Here is a 21,902-nt window from a genome sequence, read left to right as displayed (position 1 = left end):
TTGCAATTAATGAAATCACGTATGGCGAAAACCCGATTCGTTGCACAGCATGTGATGGTTTTAGATGCAGATATGTAATCGCACGGTTTACATGCCTCGCAACGAAACATGCCCACCGGTCTACGGTCCAGCCATGTGCCAGTCCCACCCGGAGACATACACTCACCTAAAGAATTATTAGGAACACCTGTTCTATTTCTCATTAATGCGATTATCTAGTCAACCAATCACATGGCAGTTGCTTCAATGCATGTAGGGTTGTGGTCCTGGTCAAGACAATCTCCTGAACTCCAAACTGAATGTCAGAATGGGAAAGAAAGGTGGGCTACAACAGCAGAAGACCCCACCGGGTACCACTTATCTCCACTACAAATAGGAAAAAGAGGCTACAATTTGCACGAGCTCCCCAAAATTGGACTGTTGAAGACTGGAAAAATGTTGCCTGGTCTGATGAGACTCGATTTCTGTTGAAACATTCAAATGGCAGAGTCCGAATTTGGCGTAAACAGAATGAGAACATGTATCCATCATGCCTTGTTACCACTGTGCAGGCTGGTGGTGGTGGTGTAATGGTGTGGGGGATGTTTTCTGGGCACACTTTAGGCCCCTTAGTGCCAATTGGCCATCGTTTAAATCCCACGGGCTACCTGAGCATTGTTTCTGACCATGTCCATTCCTTCATGACCACCATGTACCATGTAGGATAATGCACCGTGTCACAAAGCTCGAATCATTTCAAATTGGTTTCTTGAACATAACAATGAGTTCACTGTACTAATGGCCCCCACAGTCACCAGATCTCAACCCAATAGAGCATCTTTGGGATGTGGTGGAACGGGAGCTTTGTGCCCTGGATGTGCATCCCTCAAATCTCCATCAACTGCAAGATGCTATCCTATCAATATGGGCCAACATTTCTAAAGAATGCTATCAGCACCTTGTTGAATCAATGCCACGTAGAATTAAGGCAGTTCTAAAGGCAAAAGAGGGGGCCAACACCGTATTAGTATGGTGTTCCTAATAATTCTTTAGGTGAGTGTATAATGGCTGTGTACTGGACGGTCCCGCAGGCTTCTACCCCTACAATAGGTAATACTTGGGTAGGGGGAAACGGCATTAGACAAATCCGGGACCATTAGGAGAATGGGCCAATATTTTTTTAAGATTATTTTGATCTCCACATTAGCAACATCACACGTGGAGATCAAGCAGATAAGTGCCTGCCCCTGTTCCGATGGTCTTCTCTGTGTCAACAGTTCGGTTCTGTCTTGTGTAACAGCCTGTTTGAAAGCATTCCGCAGTATTGTTTGGGGGTATCCCCTGTCCAGAAATCTCTTATAGAGCTTTCTAGCCTCTAGGTAAAACTCTTCAGAGTTCGAACAATTCCTTCGGACTCGAAGGTATTTCCCCCAAGGAATGACTATTTTTGAGGCCAGAGGATGATGGCTATTCAAATGAAGAATAATGTTTGTCGCTGTTGACTTCCTAAATATTGTGGTCGTTAATCTCTCCCCTTGCTTACATATTCTCACGTCCAGAAATGTGAAACATTTATCCAGAATCTCAAACGTAAATCTAAGACCCACCTCATTAATATTGAGGGTGTCCACCAAGGTAACAAACTCTTCCCTACTCCCATTCCACAGTATAAAAATATGATCGATATAACTTGTCCAAAATTATATTTTCCTACTGCACCAGACTTCTCACTCAGGAAATATGGTGGTGTCCTCCCACCAGCCCAGGAAGAGATTGGCATAGGTGGGCGCACAGGGGCTACCCATTGCCGTTCCACTGAGCTGGTGGTAGAAACGGTTATCAAATAGAAAAAAAATTGTGAGTAAGGGTGAATTCCAATAATTTTAGAACAAAGTCATTTTGTGCTTTGCAGTGTGTACCCCTAGTACATAAATAATATGCCACTGCTAATAATCCCTTCTAAACGTCAATGCTGGCAAGTAGACAAGAGGAATCAATATTCAGGGTGTCTATGTGTATGAAGGAAGAGCGAGAACAAACTGTCTCAGAACCCGATCAATACAAAGTCCACAGTTCTGTAGCAACGAATTAACCCGACACTATTGGGCGACCTTTAAGTGGATTTGTCCCTTTATGAACCATTGGGATCCCGTAAAAAGTTGCAATTTGGGGTGCGGATGGAAAAATAAAAAGTTATACTCTGTCTCACGAACCACCTTCATCTCAAGGGCAAATTTAAGAATGGCCTTGAGTTCCCTAAGAAAGCCATCTGTGGGGTCTCCTTGTAATATTTGGTATCCATCCCGGCCCTTTAAAATATCTAGACACATCTTACAGTATTTTTCATAGTCCAGGATTACTAAGTTGCCACCTTTATGGGACGGCTTAATGATAAAAAAAACTCTTGAGAGGGATAAATCAATTAAGGCCTCCTGTTCATTAACAGATACATTCTGCGGAAGGTTATTCAAGGTCAGAAGTCACCATCCATTGGAAAATGTCAATATATTCATAGTTAAATGGAGGAGGCATCTTCGTACTCCTTGAACAAAGATCTGTGTAGGGGCCTTCCTCTGGGTTCCGTGAACTCTCTTCCCAAAGTTCCATAAAGATTTCTAAATCTGAAACTTCTTTCCTTAATCCCTAGTAGTGTTGAGCGAACTTCTGTTTTAAGTTCGGCGTCTAAAGTTCGGCTTCCGGTTAGCGGAGATTCCCGACATGGATTCCGAATACCATTGTGGTCCGTGGTAGCGGAATCAATAATGGCCAATTATTGATTCCGCTACCACGGACCACAACGGAATTCGGAATCCATATCGGGATTCTCCGCTAACCGGAAGCCGAACTTTAGACGCCGAACTTAAAACAGAAGTTCGCTCAACACTAATCCCTAGTTTCTCATAAGATTGTCTATTCGTGTTGTTGAAAAACTTTTTCCACTTGAGTTTCCTACATAAGAGATGTAAGCCTTTCACTCATGTAAAGAGATTAAATTCAGTTGTTGGAACAAATGAGACCTTTTTGTAGAACCTTAACCTCCATTTCATTTAGTATAAGTGAGGAAAGGTTTATTACCTGTCAGTTGTCATCGGTACCTAATTCTCGCCCCCTTTGTTCCTGTCCCGTAATTGGTAGGGAATTTGATTCTGTGTTAAAGAAGGCACAGTAAAATTGCCCGATGGTGCTGAGGAGGAGGAAGAAGAGGATGCACCCTGATATTTTGCCCCCTTTGTATTGCCTACCTCCCTTCCCCATTTTCGCCACTTCTTGCCTTGCTTCTTGGAGAAGGGTTCCCCTCGGTTATAACCTCACTTTCTCAACGGTTCCTGAGACTCTAAAGAGAGTCCTGTGTCGGATGATGAAATCTCAGACAAAGAGGGATGAATGTTTTTGTTGATAGGCTTTATGTTCTTTAAAGTCACTTAAATCTCGAATGAACTGCCTATGTTTACGTTCTTTTAAAATGCCTTGACATTTCTCGGCTGATGTCTGTAGAGACGATTCCCATTTAGTAAAATCTGGGTCAGTCTTAAACTTCAAGGCTATCTCTTTCAGTTCACACAGTCTCTCAGATGTCCTTTTAAAAAGGCATTTCTCTTCCTCCAGAAGGATTTTCATTAGATTTAAGGAGCTACACGTCAGTTCTTCCTCCCACAGTTGAACTAAAGAGGGAGAGGAAATTCTCTGGAGTTGTCTCCGGGCTGAGGACATAGATAGGGTCTTGGTAGGGAACATTAACCCACTGGGAAACCCCTGATTCTCCCTAATCCTGCCTTGTCCTATACCATCCTTAGTCTTCAGTTTTTTACATATTTTTATATATATATATATATATATATATATATATCTTTTTTTCATTAAGTACCTACCCATTGATTAGGTCTGCAATAATTAAGAGTGTGGCCTTTTGTGTCTATTTTTTAAAGGAATTGAATAAATATGGATTTTAGGGTCTTTGATTCTTTTGTAGGTTTGGTAACATTAGAGACATCTGTAACCCCTTGCATTGTGATGAACTTACCCGCAATCTTATCAAAGGTTTTTCCGGTATACGAGTATTTCCCAGACGCTCCCTTTCAGCCATGTCCAGCATTGCCTCTATCTGCAATATACAAAATAACGAAACCATTTTTATGGGTTATGAGACTATTGTGCCAGTTCATGGTATATTATATCTCAAATGGTCCTTACTTAAAGGGGTCTACTAAAAGTGGCCAATGTGATAAAAATAAAAAATTTATACTCACCTGGCAAATCCCCACCGCGCCACCGCTCTGGTGGTCACTCATGATCCGTGCTGGTCTTTGTTGACTTCTCCTTCCGTGATGATGACAAAGTGGAGTATTTAACAGTAGAGTTCTTATTTATTTTTTTTTTCACAATATTCTCAGATTTAAGTCTTTTTTAACAATCCCCCTCAATGGTAAAAGTGTCCAGGACTGTGCTATACCTAAAGAAAAAATAAATAACTGCTCCCTGCTGCTCCGTTCCAGCAACGAGGGTCTGATCCAGGTCCTTCCAGTTCACTGCATGTAAATTTCCCAACAAGGTCACATGTGGTGGTATTGTTTACTGCCTAAATAAAGTACGTTAAAAACACTTTATTTCATTTTATTAAAAAGTAATCTCCACAAATATAGGCTGATAGGGTGAACTGGAACTGACTCAGACCAATAATTATGCTGGTTCCTAAATTGACCCTACCACAAGAACTCCTTATTGTGTATAGGAGTATGGAAAACAAGGGAACACTCCTTCTGCAGTCCTAGGAGTATATCTGCACTAGTCCCTCAGGGCTGCAGTCCTTATAGACAGTGCATACCCTATTTCTGTATAGGACCAGCATGCAGGAGGAATGTTCCCTATTGGGGCTCAAGTAACGGGAAGAGAGTCAGCCTGCATGTATCACATATATCCTGCAGTGCTAATGCTCGATGCGTTTCCCTTCCGACTTCTGTCGGTAATTCATCAGGAGCATTGATCTGAATGTCTGGCCGAGACTATACACTGCAACCCTGATGGTGGGTACGCAGCAATCACTCCAGTACACTTGATCTAATTGCTGACTATATAACTTGACTATAGACGCTGCACGCCTCTCATGGCGTGAGTGCAGCAAACAACGAGCCTCCCGGCACTATTATGGCCGCGGCGCACACGAGGATTGTGCTAGTTAAACCGCCACGGCCATAATAGTGCCAGTTTACCCTATCAGCCTATAATTGTGGAGATTACTTTTTAATAAAATGAAATAAAGTGTTTTTAACGTACTTTATTTAGGCAGTAACCAGTATTTACCTAGTACGTCCATTTACTATCATACAAAAGTGGTGGGTATGGCAAATCACCGGCCCCCAGCGGCACATCACTTCTGGGTCACATGTCGTTTGGGGACACGTCATCACAGTCGCTGACTGTAGTGGCACACGTGACCCTGTCTAGAAGTTTACATGTCGAGTACAAGGAGCTGGACCAGACCCTCCTTGCATTAATGCAGGGGAGTCTGTTTTCTTCTTTAGGTACACCAAAGTCATGGCCACATTTAACACTGGGGTAAAAGCTGGAATACCCCTTTAAGGTTTTTTAGATATCAAGAGACTGAATTAGGGCTCGTGTACATAGCCATAAGCCCTTTGCAGTCCACTAATCGCGTCTCTGCAAAACACAGATACCGGCTCAGTGCATGCCAGCATTTTTTTTTCACTTCTTCACAAATATACTATCCTTGTCAGCAAAACGGGGCCACGGAACGGAATTACAGATTTAGACAGCACACGGTGTACAGTCTGCATCATTTGCGGCCCCATTGAGATGAATGGGTCCATACCGGATCTTCAGAAAATGCGGATCGGATGTAGTCCAAAACCACGATCGTGTGCAGGGACCCTAAGGGTGTGTTCACATCAAGATTCCCCTGTGTGCCCAGTATACAGGTTTTCAAAATTAAAACAGCTGGAAAATTATCCCTCAGCAGATCCCGAGAATGCAATGTAAAAAAAAAAATGTTTACTGCCTCCCGTCACACCCGAGCTACTTGAGAAACCTTGGCGTGGTGCTCGAGCTCAGACTTGTCCTCCAAGCAGGATATGTTGGCTAATTCTCAATTTTACACCAGTATGAGGGTTAGTAAGACCGCATAGTGCACCTGTCTTTGTTTTTGTTATGTCATTTTGACTGCTTATCACATACACACAATTGCTATCCTGTGTAGGATGTCCATTGTGGTACTTGTGGTCCGCTGCAGGCATCCTCCATTGTATGAATTTTTGCTGGGGATTGCCATTAGCAACGGGCCACAAGTGCAGGATCTGCCCCCCCCAGTATAGATGCACCACTGCATATGGGGTTGAGCACTTCCTGCTTTTTAATACCACGCTAATTTGTAGTTTGTATGCCTCCAGTCACAGTTTATTTTTTTGGGGAGAACAGAATAGAATTCGCCAACCGTCAATGCCAAATGTGATGTAATCCTAGCCTAACTGTTCTCCCAGCTTCCACTGTTTTTCCTGACATAGCTGCTTCAGTAAATACTTGTAATCCACGTGACAAGACAATTCTGCAGCATCTTTTCTTAAAACTGTGCATAGTTCCTTCTACTATTAATCCTCCTGGAAATACAGTATGAGACTAAATAGACAACTGGATGTTACCATAGAGTGTGTTCCCACACAGTATGAGGCTGTCGACACGGATTGGATGTGGTCAGAATGTAAAGACGCACCTCTGAACAAGGAGAGTAGGAAAAACAGAGGAAAGGCACAACAGAGTTATAAGAAAAGATGCTGTAGAAAGGTTATTTCATATGGGGAATACAAACAGTTGCTACAACAGACATGTCAGGAGAGGTGAGAGGCCCTCTTTCAGCAAATCCTATTAGAACCTATGGGGCACATTTATAAAGACAAGCATTTTAGGTGTTAATAAAGTCCCTGCTCTGGCGGTGGATCCGCCAGAGTTATGAAGAGGCGCCGGCCTCTCCATAACTACGGCGCATCCAGCATTACTCCGCTATCTGCACCTGAAATATGCATCATTTAGGCTTATTCCAGGATAGTAAATAACCCCCTATATATTTAGAACTGTATGTAGATGTGTTAAAAAAAAACAAAAAAAAAAACACACCTCTCCGTTTAAAGGGGTTGTCTGGGATTAGAAAAAAAAAATTCGCTTTTTTTTTTCTTTTTTTATCCCCCCCCCAGAAACAGCGCAAACAAAACAGGCTTTTTTTTTCTAATTCCAAACAACCCCTTTGAAAAGGACCCATCCCCTCTCCGGACAGGTCCGTTTTAGTAACTACTTGCATTCCCTATGTAATAACAATTGTGGAGCATCTATTCTTATGGCTGTGTTGTGCTGTTCCTTCACTATTCCCTCTAGAAGTTATGCATGAATTGCCAGCAGTTTGCAATGAAGGTCCAGCTGGGTGTTACTAGTTGGGGCTATGTCCCTGCACAGTCTGACACTATCCAATCAGTGCTGCCAGTGTTAGACTATGCAGGGACCACCGCCCACCCCAAAAAACAAACAAAACAAAAAATGGTAACGCCCAGTTCAACCTTCATTGCAATTTGCTAGCGATACAATAGAGGAATGGCACAACATAGAATTGTTATTACATGGGGGATACAAGTAGCTAATAAAACAGAAAGGTGACAGCTCCTCTTGAGTATATTTCTCCACCTCACCTGACAGCTTCTAGGTCGCCGCGTTTTCTGCACCAGTCTGACATGTACAGCAGGAGCAGCGTTCATTACTATTCCTGGCTGGCGCGGTGGCAGTGCCTGTCTATACTATGAAGTAGCTTTCTGATTAAATCTCAGGGGAAAAAGAAAACCTTGAGGATTTCCAGGTTCTTGACAAAAAAGAAGAAGTTCTACGCACATAGAAAAACCGCCGCAGAGACAAGTAAAGCAGGCAGAGGTAACGAGGCAGGAGGGGGCAGCTACCTTCTCTATGCAGAAGTTTTCTATGTCCTGGGTCACTTTGGGATTGTCTGGGTTGAACAGGTCTGGATGATCAGACAAGACCAAGTCCTCGATGAAGAATTGGCGCACGGTCTGAAGGGGGATTTTCTGAAGGTTCATTTTCTTCTGCTTGATCCGTAATAAACCCACATGTCTGTAACGAGAGATAAACAGGGAAACACTTACATAGAGAAGTCTGGGAAGGAGGAATAATATAGGGCCCTGGGACTGCAAGATCTAATCAAAGTATAAAAAGGATTCTACACCAGACTCACCTGTACTCAGAAGTTGTCCTCATTTTTTTAGGTTGTCCACTTAGGGAAAATTAATAGCTAGGAAGAAGGGGAGGAGAGACCACTTGCAGGAGCTCAGTGTATATGGATTTATAAAACTCCCATTGAAATAAATAATAAATCCATATACAGTGAGCTCCCTCTAGTGGTGGCTGCAGTCACCCCCAAACTTTATCACTTAAAGGGTTTTTCTGGGAGTACAATATTGATGTCCAATCCCTCAGGATTAGGGATGAGCGAACTTATGGTTTTAGAAGTTCGGGTTGGGGGTTACAGCAGAAATGCGTTATGGATCCGGTGACATAACTTATGGTCCGTGTTCACGGGATCCATAACGCAATTCTGCGGTAACCCCAACCTGAACGAGAACTTCTAAAACAGAAGTTTGCTCATCCCTACTGAGAATATCTGCCCAATGGGGGTTCTGACGCCAGACACCCCTGACCATCAATTGCTGGAAGAGGCCGCAGTGCTCCTGTGTGCCCTACGATCTCTATTTCGATCACATGCCCTATGTGTAGCTTAGTCCCACTCTGGTGAATGGGCCTGGGCTGCAGTACCAAGCACGACCACTATACAATGTACGGTTGCAGTGATTACCAGAGAACCAAGGCCTTTTCATACCACCACAGATCATCAGGTCATCAATGTTGTGCTCCTGGAACAACCCAGCACCTCCACCGATCAGCTGCTTCAGAATAGCTCCTGCACTGCAGCTACACAGCTCTGGCCATTGTGTAGTGCAGGGACCGGCAACATTCGGCACTCCAGCTGCTGAGAAACTACAACTCCCAACATGCTCGGGCTGTTCTGCTAACTCTCACAAAAGTGAATGAAGCATTCTGGGAGTTGTAGTTTCTGAACAGCTGGAGTGCCGGAGGTTCCTGATCCCTGGTGTAGTGGATGGGACTGGTTACTGCACCGCTGCTCCCACTGAAGTCAATGGTAGCTCCATCATCTACACAAGTAATGGAGTAGTGTACATTCGGTGCCAGAGGTACTCTGTTATAGTATTGTGCTGGGTGGAGAATTTTCAATGTATATTATTAAAGTCTTACCATCAGTTAATGCTTCATGCTATTTAAGAAGGCAAGGTGTGCGTGGGAAGTCATAAAGTGTGAAAGATACAAATTGTATGTACTATCTCCTTGATATGAGTGGGGAAAACCGCAGGGATGTACCCGACGGCAGGCCCAATTCTAAAACCAGGCACGAAGCTCAGCTGGATGAGTCACGATGACTTAGTCGAGAGTGTTAAAAAGAAAAGAAAAAGGTATAAATAAAATCTAAATAAACCTGCCTATCAGATGACCTGGATCATTATTTCCACTTGTTCTGATGTGATAACTTCATACGTTTTTAAGTTTTTCCTTCTTTTTTACTTTTTATGTTACCAATATTTTACATTTAGTTTCAGGAAAGACAGGGTCTTAATTGCAGAAAGTGTAACTAGTATAAAAAAAATTCACAGAGGAGATGCAGCAGAAAGACTGGTACAAGATCTGACAGAAGGTCTTCTCCAGGTCTGGCAACAAGCATTGAATGACTACCCACTAAAAACCTATTTCATCTGATTTGCACACTACGTTGGTTCCGGACCTCAATATATTGCAGCGGGAGAGGTATGATCATCTTATAAAAGTTATTGGAAAAACAGCGGACTCTCCACATGTGACCGGGACAATATCACGTGAGACGCCAACCAATCGGATTCACATCACGTGACCGGGAGCTCATCTCGCGAGACGCCAACGTAGAGACTAGTAGACCGCAGGCAGAATCATCGATCAACCCCCGCAACATCACCCGGAGGCCGAGGACAAGTAGGGTGAGTGAAACGTGATTACCGGGTGGAATCGCCCTCAACTGCACATCACCCACAGACTGTGAGTAACCTTAGAGACCTGCGCACTAATTATATGTGACACAATATATTCATGGCACAACTTGCCACTGTCCAGTGGAAAACTACAAACAATTGTGGCTACAAGCAAATCCACATATTGCAAGCCAATAATTACCGCTTTTGCTTGCCACTACTTCAATACTAATTGTTTAGCAAATTTCAATATCTACGGCATTAACCACCGCTTTTATTTTGCCGCTGCTTTAACACAAACTGTTCAAGAAATCTTTTTGCTCGCTACAAATGGACCCATCTACTGTGAACTAGAACATTTATGGCACATACCAGTTGCCACCACCCAACCAACGTTTAAAGGGAAAACATTCACTCTCTTTTTTTTGCACGCTCTCTTCTTTTTCCGAACATCTTTGAATGAAGAGATCGTCACCCAACCAGGGGCTGCTGTTTTCGTCGCTTATTCCTGTTGTATACTACTATAATTTATCTATTTTTATCTAATATTTTTTTACACTTTTACTTATACACCCCCCCTTTTTTATACTAATAAACGCATATTTTATATATATATATATATATATATATAGAAAAAGAAAAACCACAGGCGGCACCACCTAACGTACAAGGTGGGTGCAAAGTCCAAGTATGGCAGCAGGTGCTTACCCGATAGTACAAATGAAAAAATTGGACTGCACTCCAGGCGTATCTTCAAACAATGTGTGTTTATTCACCCATATGTGGCATAGCGACGTTTCGGCTCCAACTGAGCCTTTCTCAAGCATTGGTGAGTAGTTAGTGACAAGTATATAAAGGTGTATCACAAATACAATCAATAAAATTACATAATTGATACTTTACAGATAATACCTGTAAGCGATGTACAAATGTGCAATAAAACATAACTTACATATTACATAAAGTGACTAGTGCTTAAACTGTTGACAAAATATTATATAGTGTCATATTGTACATAAAAAAACCGAAAGATACATAATTAATTGCACATGCAACTTATCACCATCTCATTTATGTATAGATTTGAGTGATAACCATGTGCAAAACATAGAAAGCTGATGAGAAAACCTGATAGAAGGATGTAGCCCACGTGTACTGTAGCGCCGATCGGCGCGTCCTCTGTGATCCAGTGCGCATGTCCCAGCCTACCAACGTCATCGACAGGAGACACATGCGAACATCAATCCAGTGTCGCCCGTCGATGACTGCGGTGAGTAACGCCTGCGCATTACTGTTGTCGCCAACTAGCGGCCATGTTACTCAAGGGAATCCTCTATGGGCAATTTTTTATTATTGTTTGTTTTTACTACGATGCCGGGAAACATTCTATAAAAAAGGTTGCTATGGTTGCTTACCAATCTAGTACAGGGGGGCTGTGTTACCATCCTTTTCAAGACGGTAGACGCAGCACCATTGTTCCCACAGACACCCTCGGCATGTCAGTGTCGTCGGTCCTATGGGATCTTGCCCTGCTTCGTTTTGCAACCGTGAGGGGACTCCTCATTATAATAGAACGATGTCCATTAGTGACAATACCGGACCATGTAGAAAAACAACTAAATCGCTCTCCCTTAAATTATAGCTTGATGGGACATACGTCTGGACTCCACAGATAAAAAATCTATATAGCTCAACAGAATAATGTTCCTTGGGCTCATCATCCACTCGCAGGTTCATCAATCTTCCAAAGTATCGTCGGCATGAATATGTCTAAAAGAACAATAGAAAAGTGTTAATTAAAGTGACTTACAAAAATGTGCATAAATACATTTCTTATTTTTCGTTTTTTCTTTTTTTATATAAAACCAATGAATCAGTCATACACAGAAGATAATGAAGAGCGCACATCAATGTCATCAGAGGGCAAACTAACTGCCTCACGTTATACCACCATATCTGTAATCAATATTTAAGCCCATTGGATGAAGGCTTTTTAAGGTTTGGATCCACTGCATTTCTTTTTTCTTTAATAAAGCTATCCGATCCCCTCCTCTACGTGGCATCGGAACATGATCTATGATCCAGCACCGGAGGTCTTTTTCTTTGTGTTTGAGTAGCAAAAAATGTCTAGGGACTGGTAAGTCCCTGCGTCCTTTTCTAATTGTGTGGCGATGGTTGTTTAACCTAGTTTTCAAATCCGTAGAAGTTTCGCCTACGTACAATATTTCGCAGGGACAGGATAATACATAAATTACAAAAGAGGTGTCACAGGTGAGGTGGAATTTTATGGGAAATACTTGACCAGTTTCAGGGTGTGTAAATATTTTAGATCTACGAATCAGGCCACAATTAACACAATGAAGACACGGGTAACAACCCGTGCCCGATGGTGCCAATGTGGTCTGTATCATCCTTGATTTGGACCCAACATCGGCCCTAACCAATTGATCCCGGATGTTCCGAGGTCTACGGTAGGCACACAGGGGAGAAGTTGAAAATTCCGGTACCATTTTTAGGCAACTACCTAGTATTGGCCAATGTTTTTTTTAAATTTTATTAATAGGGTCACTGTATTCAGTGTACGTAGAAACAAACGTAATTCTTTTCTGCATGTCTTTGTTCACATTATCATGCAGCAAAGAATCACGATCCAAAGCTAGCACCTTCTGTTTCTGTTCATAGAGCAATTTGTTGGGGTAGCAACTGTGTCGTGCCAGTTGATGAGTGCCTGACTAACACTATTTTGACTATCTATCTTCTCCAGCTCTGTTTCTTCCACGTTTCCTCTAGCAGAAATCTAAAACGGCTCCTGAGCAGGCAGCGGGTGGAACACGCAGATCTCATAGGCTGCTTTAACCGAATGGAAACATGGAGAGTCACACAAAGACTGTTCTTAAAGGGGCTGTCCTAAGATTATCAAATTTCTGTTAGATCACACAAAAAATGTGCCAAATGGAATAATATAAAAAACAGGCTCCTGGTAACGGTCAGCTCACCTACAGTAGTTCCCGTTGTCCTGCATCCAGATGCCATAATTCCCCTGCACTGTGCCACTCTGGTTAGGGGTTATGCGCATGCCCCTGGTTCCCCGTCTCTTAAAGGGCCAGTGCGTGCCAAATGTCCATGAAATCAATGCCAGTCTGCCCCAGGCTTTATAAGGGGCCTTCCTACAGTACTCTGTGCCAGTCAATAAGGACCTCTTGGTTCCTACGTTTCCAAAAATGTATTGTTGGTGGTCCATTTAGCATCAAGCAGCATGTATACTTCTTGTTTGGTGCCCGTCCTGCCCTTTATTTGCCACCTGCACTGTTTGACTACGTTTTCTCCCCACTACCCGTGCCATATGTCACTAACATAGACTACACTGGGTGTAGAGCCCTAAAGATTTCCTCTGGAAAAGGTCCAGAGAAACTCACAATCAATGGTTTATCTCTTTGCAAAATCCATTAGTGACCCAATTGGTCGACATCTCCTGTTGGCCTTGTTACACTACTGGGACTAGATATTGTGGTTTTAAATGTGTTATGGTGCCCCCTGCTGTTCTTGTGATTCCCTCTCAGTGTGCCCAGTGCTGGAGAGGTCGGTTCTACTGCACTTATTCTCATGGGTTGGCTGCACAATAGCAGGAATCGTTCTGCCACCAGTGCGAGCGATGGGACTAAGCATGTGTGACCACCATCACTGGACATATTAGGTGGACGCTGTGAGAGGAAACCAAGGACAAACCTGCAATATCTACATGTGAGCTTTTTTTTTTTTTTTTTTTTTTACAATGCTTCAAATTTAAAACTTGTGATGCTTTATGTGATCTAACAGAAATACATTACATGGGGCATCACCTTGAAGGAAATTGATTTTTTAAAACAGATGGCCACCATTACCTGGATGGAGTCTGTGGAACCCCGGGGGTTTTGCAGGACAGACTTTTGGAAACAATGCAACATAAAATAGCTTTTAAAGCACTTTGCCACTACACAGAATAAAATAATTCTCTTGTTCCAATGACCGGAGTAAGATTTGTGCCAGCAAAACCAGCCGCACACCGCCCCGCGCGAGCCTAGAATAGAACTTGCAACGGTGGTGGCTGCACTCCATGAGCGGATTAGGTAATAGAACAAAACACGGGGAACGTATACTGAGAGGATGAAATAGCATTACAGAACATTACCAATCGCAGCAGCACAAGCAAAGGTCAGCGAGGACATGACGTCTCCGCAGAGAACATCACAGCTGATCCCCAGACGGGGCTTCTATCATCCGTCGTATCAAGTGAGAACACAACACGATACTGTGAAAAGTCAAGTAAATATCATTTACATGACGGGGATTAGGAGACAACCTCTGAGCCGCTCTATAAAACCCGTCCTAATGCACAATGAGCCTCATTTATCAAAGCTGGCAGAAAAACTGTTATACATTTTTGAGCCTTTTAAAGTCTTTTAAAAATAAAACATAAAAGCCTCAGAACGATTTTGTCACGGATGGTGTTGCAGAAAACAAGAAGTCACAAATAAAGATCCGACTGACTTGATCCCAAACTAGGGAACAAATGGGTGAGCCCTATAAAAGCCCTAGAGCTCTCCCTGACTGCTCAGCCCATGCAAAGATCTTTATGATAGAAAGTTGCATGTCCACGTACCTAGACTGAGTGACACCTGCAAACCCTATAATAGTGAGGGGACACGACCACCGGCTCCCTGCACTTAATACGGAGGGAGTCAGGGTCACTTAGAATCAAGCCAACAGGAAAACACAAATACAGAAATAGACTTATCTGAGGAACCAGCAGTAGTAGCATCTAGCAGTGAACACAATCCAGAAAGTAGTATAAACCGCAAAGTGAGGCAGTATGGGAGGGGATATAAAGGGAGGCAATCACTGCTAATAGATGACAGCTGGAAGAGAGAGGGAGAAGAGATGTCAAAGCGAAACCAAAACAAAAGAACATTATGCAGGAGGTACTGAACAACGTCTGTCAGAACTTCTAAGAGATCTGGCGGTGACAGATTTAAAGTGTACCTGAGTTTTCATTTCAAATAAAGCTTGCATAATGTCTGTGCTTCTTTGTACAATGATAACTGTGAAGAAACAGGTCTCTTTGGATTTCCCTCATTGTCTTTTTCAGCCATATTATTCCCTGTTTCATCTGCACAGCTAGATGCATTTCAGTCAGAAGCAGGGAGTGTATCCCTTCTACGGAATCTGCCAGCACTGTACTGCTGTGGTGTCCTTTCCCTTACTTCGCAGTATGTTTGTTTTCAGCTCCGTAGCTCACAGAACAGATAAGGAGGCGGAAATCCACTTACAGAAATTCAGGAGGCTCCTGTGATGTTCAGAAGCAGTGTGGAAGCAGTTCTATCAGGCTCAGGAGCCCAGCTAGCTCTGACATGCCCCCATTTCCTGTCTTCTATGTCTCTGTTACTAGGGACAGATATTGCCTAAAAACAATTGGTGGGAAGTGAGACCCCTAGTGGCCATGACTTTACATCTGTTTTTCAGGTGGATGCAGGCAGATTTTTTTACATGAAGTGATTTAGTAATTTGCTAATTACACCATTCTCTAGTAAATGAAATTGTGTGAAAGTACAGTGACTCTTAGTGATCCTGCACGGCTCCCATTATCACACTTTCCAGTTTTTCTTTCCTGGTCCCTATCAACACACAGGGGATGACTGCTTAGTCAAGCACTGACCGAGGGGGGTAACCCTGGGATTGGCTGAGGGATCATTATCTGTATGACCTGGAGAGGAGCCAGGGTGCAGGGGTGGGCAGCAATGTGGCTGCAAGTCAAATCACTATGGCTGCACTTCGTAAGGAATACCATAATAGAGTTCTATCGCTACAGTATCCTATACAGTAACAGATTTTGCACAATACTTATCACATACTATACGCTACTAACATGGAAATCATCAAAAAGCTGACTAATTTCTGCTGGCTGTTCTTCTGGCATTAAAGGGCATCAGTAGTTTTGTACCTATGACACTGGCTGACCTGTTAGGCTACTTTCACACTAGCGTTCGGGGCTCCGCTTGTGAGTTCCGTTTGAAGGCTCTCACAAGCGGCCCCGAACGCATCCGTCCAGCCCTGATGCATTCCGAGTGGATGCGGATCCGCTCAGAATGCATCAGTCTGGCACCGTTTGTCCTCTGCTCCGCTCAGCAGGCGGACACCCGAACGCTGCTTGCAGCGTTCGGGTGTCCGTCTGGCCGTGCGGTGCCAAATGGATCCGTCCAGACTTACAATGTAAGTCAATGGGGACGGATCCGTTTGAAGTTGACACAATATGGTGCAATTTCAAACGGATCCGTCCCCCATTGACTTTCAATGTAAAGTCTGGACGAATCCGTCTGACTTACTTTCAGACTTAGAATTTTTTCGGAAATATAATGCAGACGGATCCGTTCTGAACGGATACCATCGTCTGCATTATAGGAGCGGATCCGTCTGTGTAGACACCAGACGGATCCGCTCCGAACGCAAGTGTGAAAGTAGCCTAACATGTACGTTTGACAGCTGAAGGCATCTGTGTTGGTACCATGTTTAGATGTGCTTGGTATGCTGTGACGAGGCTGCGGCTCTGCAAACTATTGAAACAGTTGGAGTCAGGGGAGTCAGACACCCATTGATCAGACATTGATGAACTATCTTGAGGATAGGTCATCAATACTTTATTCGTGGAAAACCCCTTTAATCTGACTTTTGCTCAGTTTGGTACGTTGAGTGCACAAAAGAGCAGCCAGTACCATCTAGCCTGCCTACTGATGGTTTCCATCTAACAACTGGAGTACACCTAACCTAAAAATGAGTGAAAACAGAAAAACTGTAACAAAGATAAGTACATCAAATATGAAAAAAATGGGATGTAGGGACAATGACCTCTGCCCAAGGTGTGGCATGTCCAGTGCGGACTTAATTCATCTCCTGTGGAACTGTCCAAGACTGAGGCGGTATTGGACAGAGGTCATAGAACTAATAAACACCGTTTTTGATGTAAGCCTTGATGTTGCACCCTTAACATGTGTATTAGGATATTTTGAGATATTGCCTGGCATGGCAAAAAAGAAGCTGGCTATTGGACGGATCCTATATCAAGCTAGGGAAACTATTGCATTCCACTGGATAGATATACCGCCACCGACGGTACACGAGCTGCTGGCTAGGGTACACAGTCTGGTTCAAATGGAGAAATATGTTTATCATAAGAGAGGGTCCATAGAAAAATTTGAGACAGTGTGGTTTTCCTGGATGCAGCATTACAGTGATATATATATAGCCCATAGGCCAAACACAATGTGTTGTCTTGCTATTTTCTAGATATGGCGTGCTGGAAAGATATGAATGTGGAGTGACTGGATGTCATGCGCTACCGGGATGAATGTGATTGTGAGACGGACATGTGGGATATGAATTGGGATATAGGACACAATGTGCGTATGTTGAGTGTATGGTGATCTACTGCCGGACTCATTAATGGATCCATGGACTTTGGACTCTATTGGTCACGAGACTCTGGGAGTGGGAAGGAGGAGGGAGATCACCTCTGTTCTTAATATGCTATTGAAAATCAAATAAAAAAATCTGATTTTAAAAAAGATTTAAAAAAAAAATATGCTAAGCTACAATACCAGACACAGCCTATGGACAAAGGTGGCTCCGTTTCTGGAAAAGCCCTTTAAGCTTCCAGTAGCAGCACCCGTTTGACATGTTCCATATCTTTTAGAACAGTATATCCAGTAGATGACACAACTCAATGCTTCCGACCTAATCTGGACTAAACATGACCAGAATATAATTTTGTATGGTCAGCATTAGGGTTGAACGAATCGACTTCGGATGAAACATCCGAAGTCGAATCGCATAAAACTTCGTTCTAATACTGTTCGGAGGAGGAGCTCCGTACAGTATTAGAATGTATGGGCTCCAATGAGCCGAAGGAGACTTTGCGTAATAACTTCATAAATTAATTTGTACTGTAAAACCAATTTGTACTGCAAAAGCATTTCCCGAAGTCGGGTTCGGTTCCAAGGTACCACTTGGAACCAAACCCGAGTTCGGGAAATTGTTTTTTACAGTACAAATTAATTTATGAAGTTATTACGCAAAGTTTTGCGAGACTTCGGCTCATTGGCGCCAATACATTCTAATACTGTACGGAGCTCCTTCATGTTCAGAGACCTCTCTTCATGTTCATGCTTATTACAATCTTATCTACCTGTGCAAAGCCTCCAGTGATCCCAGGTAGGGGGAACAGGACTTTTCTCCTTGTCATCACCCCCTCTTACCAATCAAAGCCTGCTACTGCCATCGATAACATAAGTAATACTGTCAGCTCCCAGTGACCCCAGGGGAAATAGAAGGACTTTCCTTCATGTTTGTGCCTATTAGTATCATATCTACCTATGCAAAGCCTCCAGTGATCCCAGGTAGGGGGAACAGGACTTTTCTCCATGTCATCACCCCCTCTTACCAATCACTGCCTGTTACTGTCATATCTACCTCTGTACAGCCTCCAGTGACGCCAGGGAGAGGGTTATAGGACGTTTCTTCACGTTATCACCCCTCTTACCAATCAGTGAGGATTTGAGCTCTTTTATTGTCACATTTAGGTAGTGTTTTGTTTTTTTCCCCACCCTATGCGGATTGCAGAGATTTCATGATCTATTCTAGTAAAGGATATAGGCATAAAAGGCATCTACATATTGACATTTTTAAAGGGGTATATCAATTATATCAAGTTATCAGCTATCTATAGGATAGGAGATAACTCTAGAGTTGCAAAGGGTATCGAAGTTGCGATACCCAATCGATACGCAGCCTAGTATCTGTTAGAGTACTTTCACACTTGCGTTTTTCTTTTCCGGCACTGAGTTCCATCCTAGGGGCCCAATACCGGAAAAAAACTGATCAGTTTTATCCCCATGCATTCTGAATGGAGAGGGATCCGTTCAGGATGTCTTCAGTTCAGTCGTTTTGACTGATCAGCCAAAAGATAAAACCACAGCATGCTACGGTTTCATCTCCGACCAGAAAAACTGAAGACTTGCCTGAATGCGCAGACCTTTAAAAATGTGGGGGGGGAAAAGAAACGGATCCGTTTGTCCGTATGACAAAACAGACAGACGGATACGTTCTTGCAATGCATTTTTGAGATGGATCCGCATCCGGATCTGTCTACAAATGCTGTCCGTTTGCATGCAGATTGCCGGATCCGTCAGGCAGTTTCTGCCGCAAGTGTGAAAGTACCCTTAAAGAACATGGCACGCGCCGCTCTCAGCATGTGCCATGGGGAGAAGGAGGCAGTCCCTCACTCCCTCCCCCCTGTGCCGCTGCTGCCATTGATGGGAGTTTAGTACTGCGGAGGAGGGAAGGGGCTGTGGCCACTGCGCCACCAATGAATATAAATAACACATTAATTTAATGTACGCAGCGGTATCACATACCCACCCTCTATGATATGGCGCTTCGATCCCCGGCAATTAACCCCTCAGGTGCCGCAGGTATGTGGGCATGTAATATGTTTTTTTTTTGTTTTTTTTTGCATTTGTCAAAAGAGTGAAAACTGTCCCAACAGCAAAAGTGTTAAAGAGATATTCCTCAAGATAAGGGATAACTATTAGATTAGTGGGAGTCCTATTGATAACGTACCCCTCGAAGACCCCAGAAATGAGCTTCACTAATCTGTATGGGAGTTGCGGAATTGGCTGAGAACTGTAGTACAGATCAGATCGCATGCTCGACCTGCCACTCCATTCATTTCGGGGGCTCTGATAGGTACGGGGTATCCATTCCAGTGATCGGTGGGGTTCCCAACGGTAGGACCTTCACCGATCTAATAGTTATCCCTTATCCTGTGGATAGGGGATAACGCTTAACAACGGGAATACCCCTTTAATGCACATTGGCCCTGTCCACACGTATTACTGAGCTCACCCCTACCCCTCTTTTTGCTAGTTTCTTTTCTTCTTTGCATCTCTATAACCCTGGCTCTTACGGATTCCACTCGCATTTCCTACACAACTCACAGGAGTCGAGATATTTACTGCTCTAAGTGTTCTAATAATCCCTCCGAGTGGAAGGTTTTCGGCTTTTGGTATACGTGGGTGGAATAAGTAACAGGGAGAGAAGGCCATAAAGTTGCAGAGAATGAAAGAAAAATAAACTACAAAAACAACTAAAAAGTAGTCAATTATCTGGAGAGGAAAGCCGAGTAAAACCGATGGACCTGACCTACGTAGATTAACCCTTTTGCTGCCAGAACATTTTTCACACTTTTGACAAACACAAACCAAACTTTAATTATAAAATAAAAATAAATAAGTAAATAAAACACTATCTATTATAATTAGGTATGAGCAAATCGACTTTGGATGAAACATCCGAAGTCGATTCGCATAAAACTTTGTTTCAATACTGTAAGTAGCGAGCGTTCCGTACAGTATTAGAATGTATTGGCTCCGATGAGCCGAAGTTAATACTTCGCGAAGTCTCGCGAGACTTCGCATTATAATAACTTCAGAAATTGATTTATACTGTAAAAAAACATTTCCCCAACTCGGGTTTAGTTCCGAGTGGTAATTTTTCATATTAATGATATAGTGTTAAAGGAAGGGGTTATAGGGGTTTTCCCGGGTCCAACAAACCCACCCTAACTACACATAACTCAATTGTATAACATACCTACCGTTCTGAAGTTGCATGGATCAGCCCGTTCAGGAATCCGGTCACTTGACTCTCCTCTTCTGAAAATCCTGCTTCTGCCAATGTCACGTCCTTTACCAGGTTTCTGGCTTAGGCTATGGACGGGAAGTTATTTCTCCGGTGGACGGGGACAGAATATTTTCTCTCCCAGGCATAAGTGCACAAATTCCTGAATCCATCTCATCTACATGCACCAGGGATAGTTCTGGCCCTGTCCACAGCGGAAGTGATGTCCCATCTATAGACAAAGTCGGAAACCTGGTAAAAGACCTGGTGTCAGCAGAAGCAGGATTTTCAGAAGAAGAAAGCCTTGTGACCGGGTTCCCAATGATCCATTTGACCCTGGGACGGTAAGTATGTTACAAACTTTCTTTTACGATGTAATTACGGTAGGTTTGTAGGACCCGCTGGGTCAAGAAAAGCTCCTTTAAAGCAGAATTGGATCAGAGGATAAGTCATCAACATCTGATTGGTGTTTTTTTTTTACTCTCAGCACCCCCGAGCAGGAGCACTGCAGTCTCACCCCGTGATTACATCCCTCCATCTATCTATGCCACCCCATTTAGCCATCCCCACTTTCAAGCCTAAAAAAACGTGTTGTGCATGGTGACTATTCGTTTTGTTGCAAAGGAATAATGGATCTCTCCAAGATACTACTGCTCCATTAAAACGGCACAGATCACGTCAGAGTATGCGCGATGTTCTCAGTAAATGTAGGTCACAGCAGGTCCTGAGGGGGTGGAGCACGACACAGGTATTCCAAGAACATGGCAGAAATTATCCCGGTGTCGTGCCTCGCCCCCTCAGGATCGGTATGAGTTTTGCTCATCATTCACCTACATGATGTGTACAGTACGCAGCCCGATGTGACTCGAATGCTAAATTTCAGAGAAATCTTCATTACACACGGTATAACAGAAGGTAGTTTCAGCTGACTTCCTCCACATGAGGAGCGCCCCTCTCCATGGTGCTGAAATGACGGGCGCCTACTGAATTCCACCCGTGTTTATTGGGATTTAGTTCTATCTTTATTCCGTGGGTTGTTATGATTATGGAGATACAAAATTGATATTGTTTTTTTTTTTTTCTTTTAATGTTTTATCACTCGTGCTTCTGTCGCCGCATTTCCAGAGCCATAACAGTTTT

The 21,902-nt window shown here is 43.3% G+C and overlaps 1 protein-coding gene across 1 annotated transcript in view; it reads right to left on the bottom strand.

The window, feature by feature from the left end:
• MRE11 (MRE11 homolog, double strand break repair nuclease) overlaps window positions 1-21,902 on the bottom strand; it is a 295,143-nt gene that overhangs the window by 201,965 nt on the left and 71,276 nt on the right. The window contains exons 9-10 of the mRNA XM_044284591.1: window positions 7,926-8,097; window positions 4,001-4,081 (exon numbers count right to left, since the gene is read on the bottom strand). Of these exons, the coding sequence (XP_044140526.1) occupies window positions 4,001-4,081; window positions 7,926-8,097 (253 nt within the window). The remainder of the gene's footprint in view (window positions 1-4,000; window positions 4,082-7,925; window positions 8,098-21,902) is intronic.

The sequence above is a fragment of the Bufo gargarizans genome, chromosome 3 (assembly GCF_014858855.1).
Source record: "Bufo gargarizans isolate SCDJY-AF-19 chromosome 3, ASM1485885v1, whole genome shotgun sequence".
NCBI lineage: Eukaryota > Metazoa > Chordata > Amphibia > Anura > Bufonidae > Bufo > Bufo gargarizans.
This window is presented reverse-complemented; position numbering and strand designations above follow the sequence as displayed.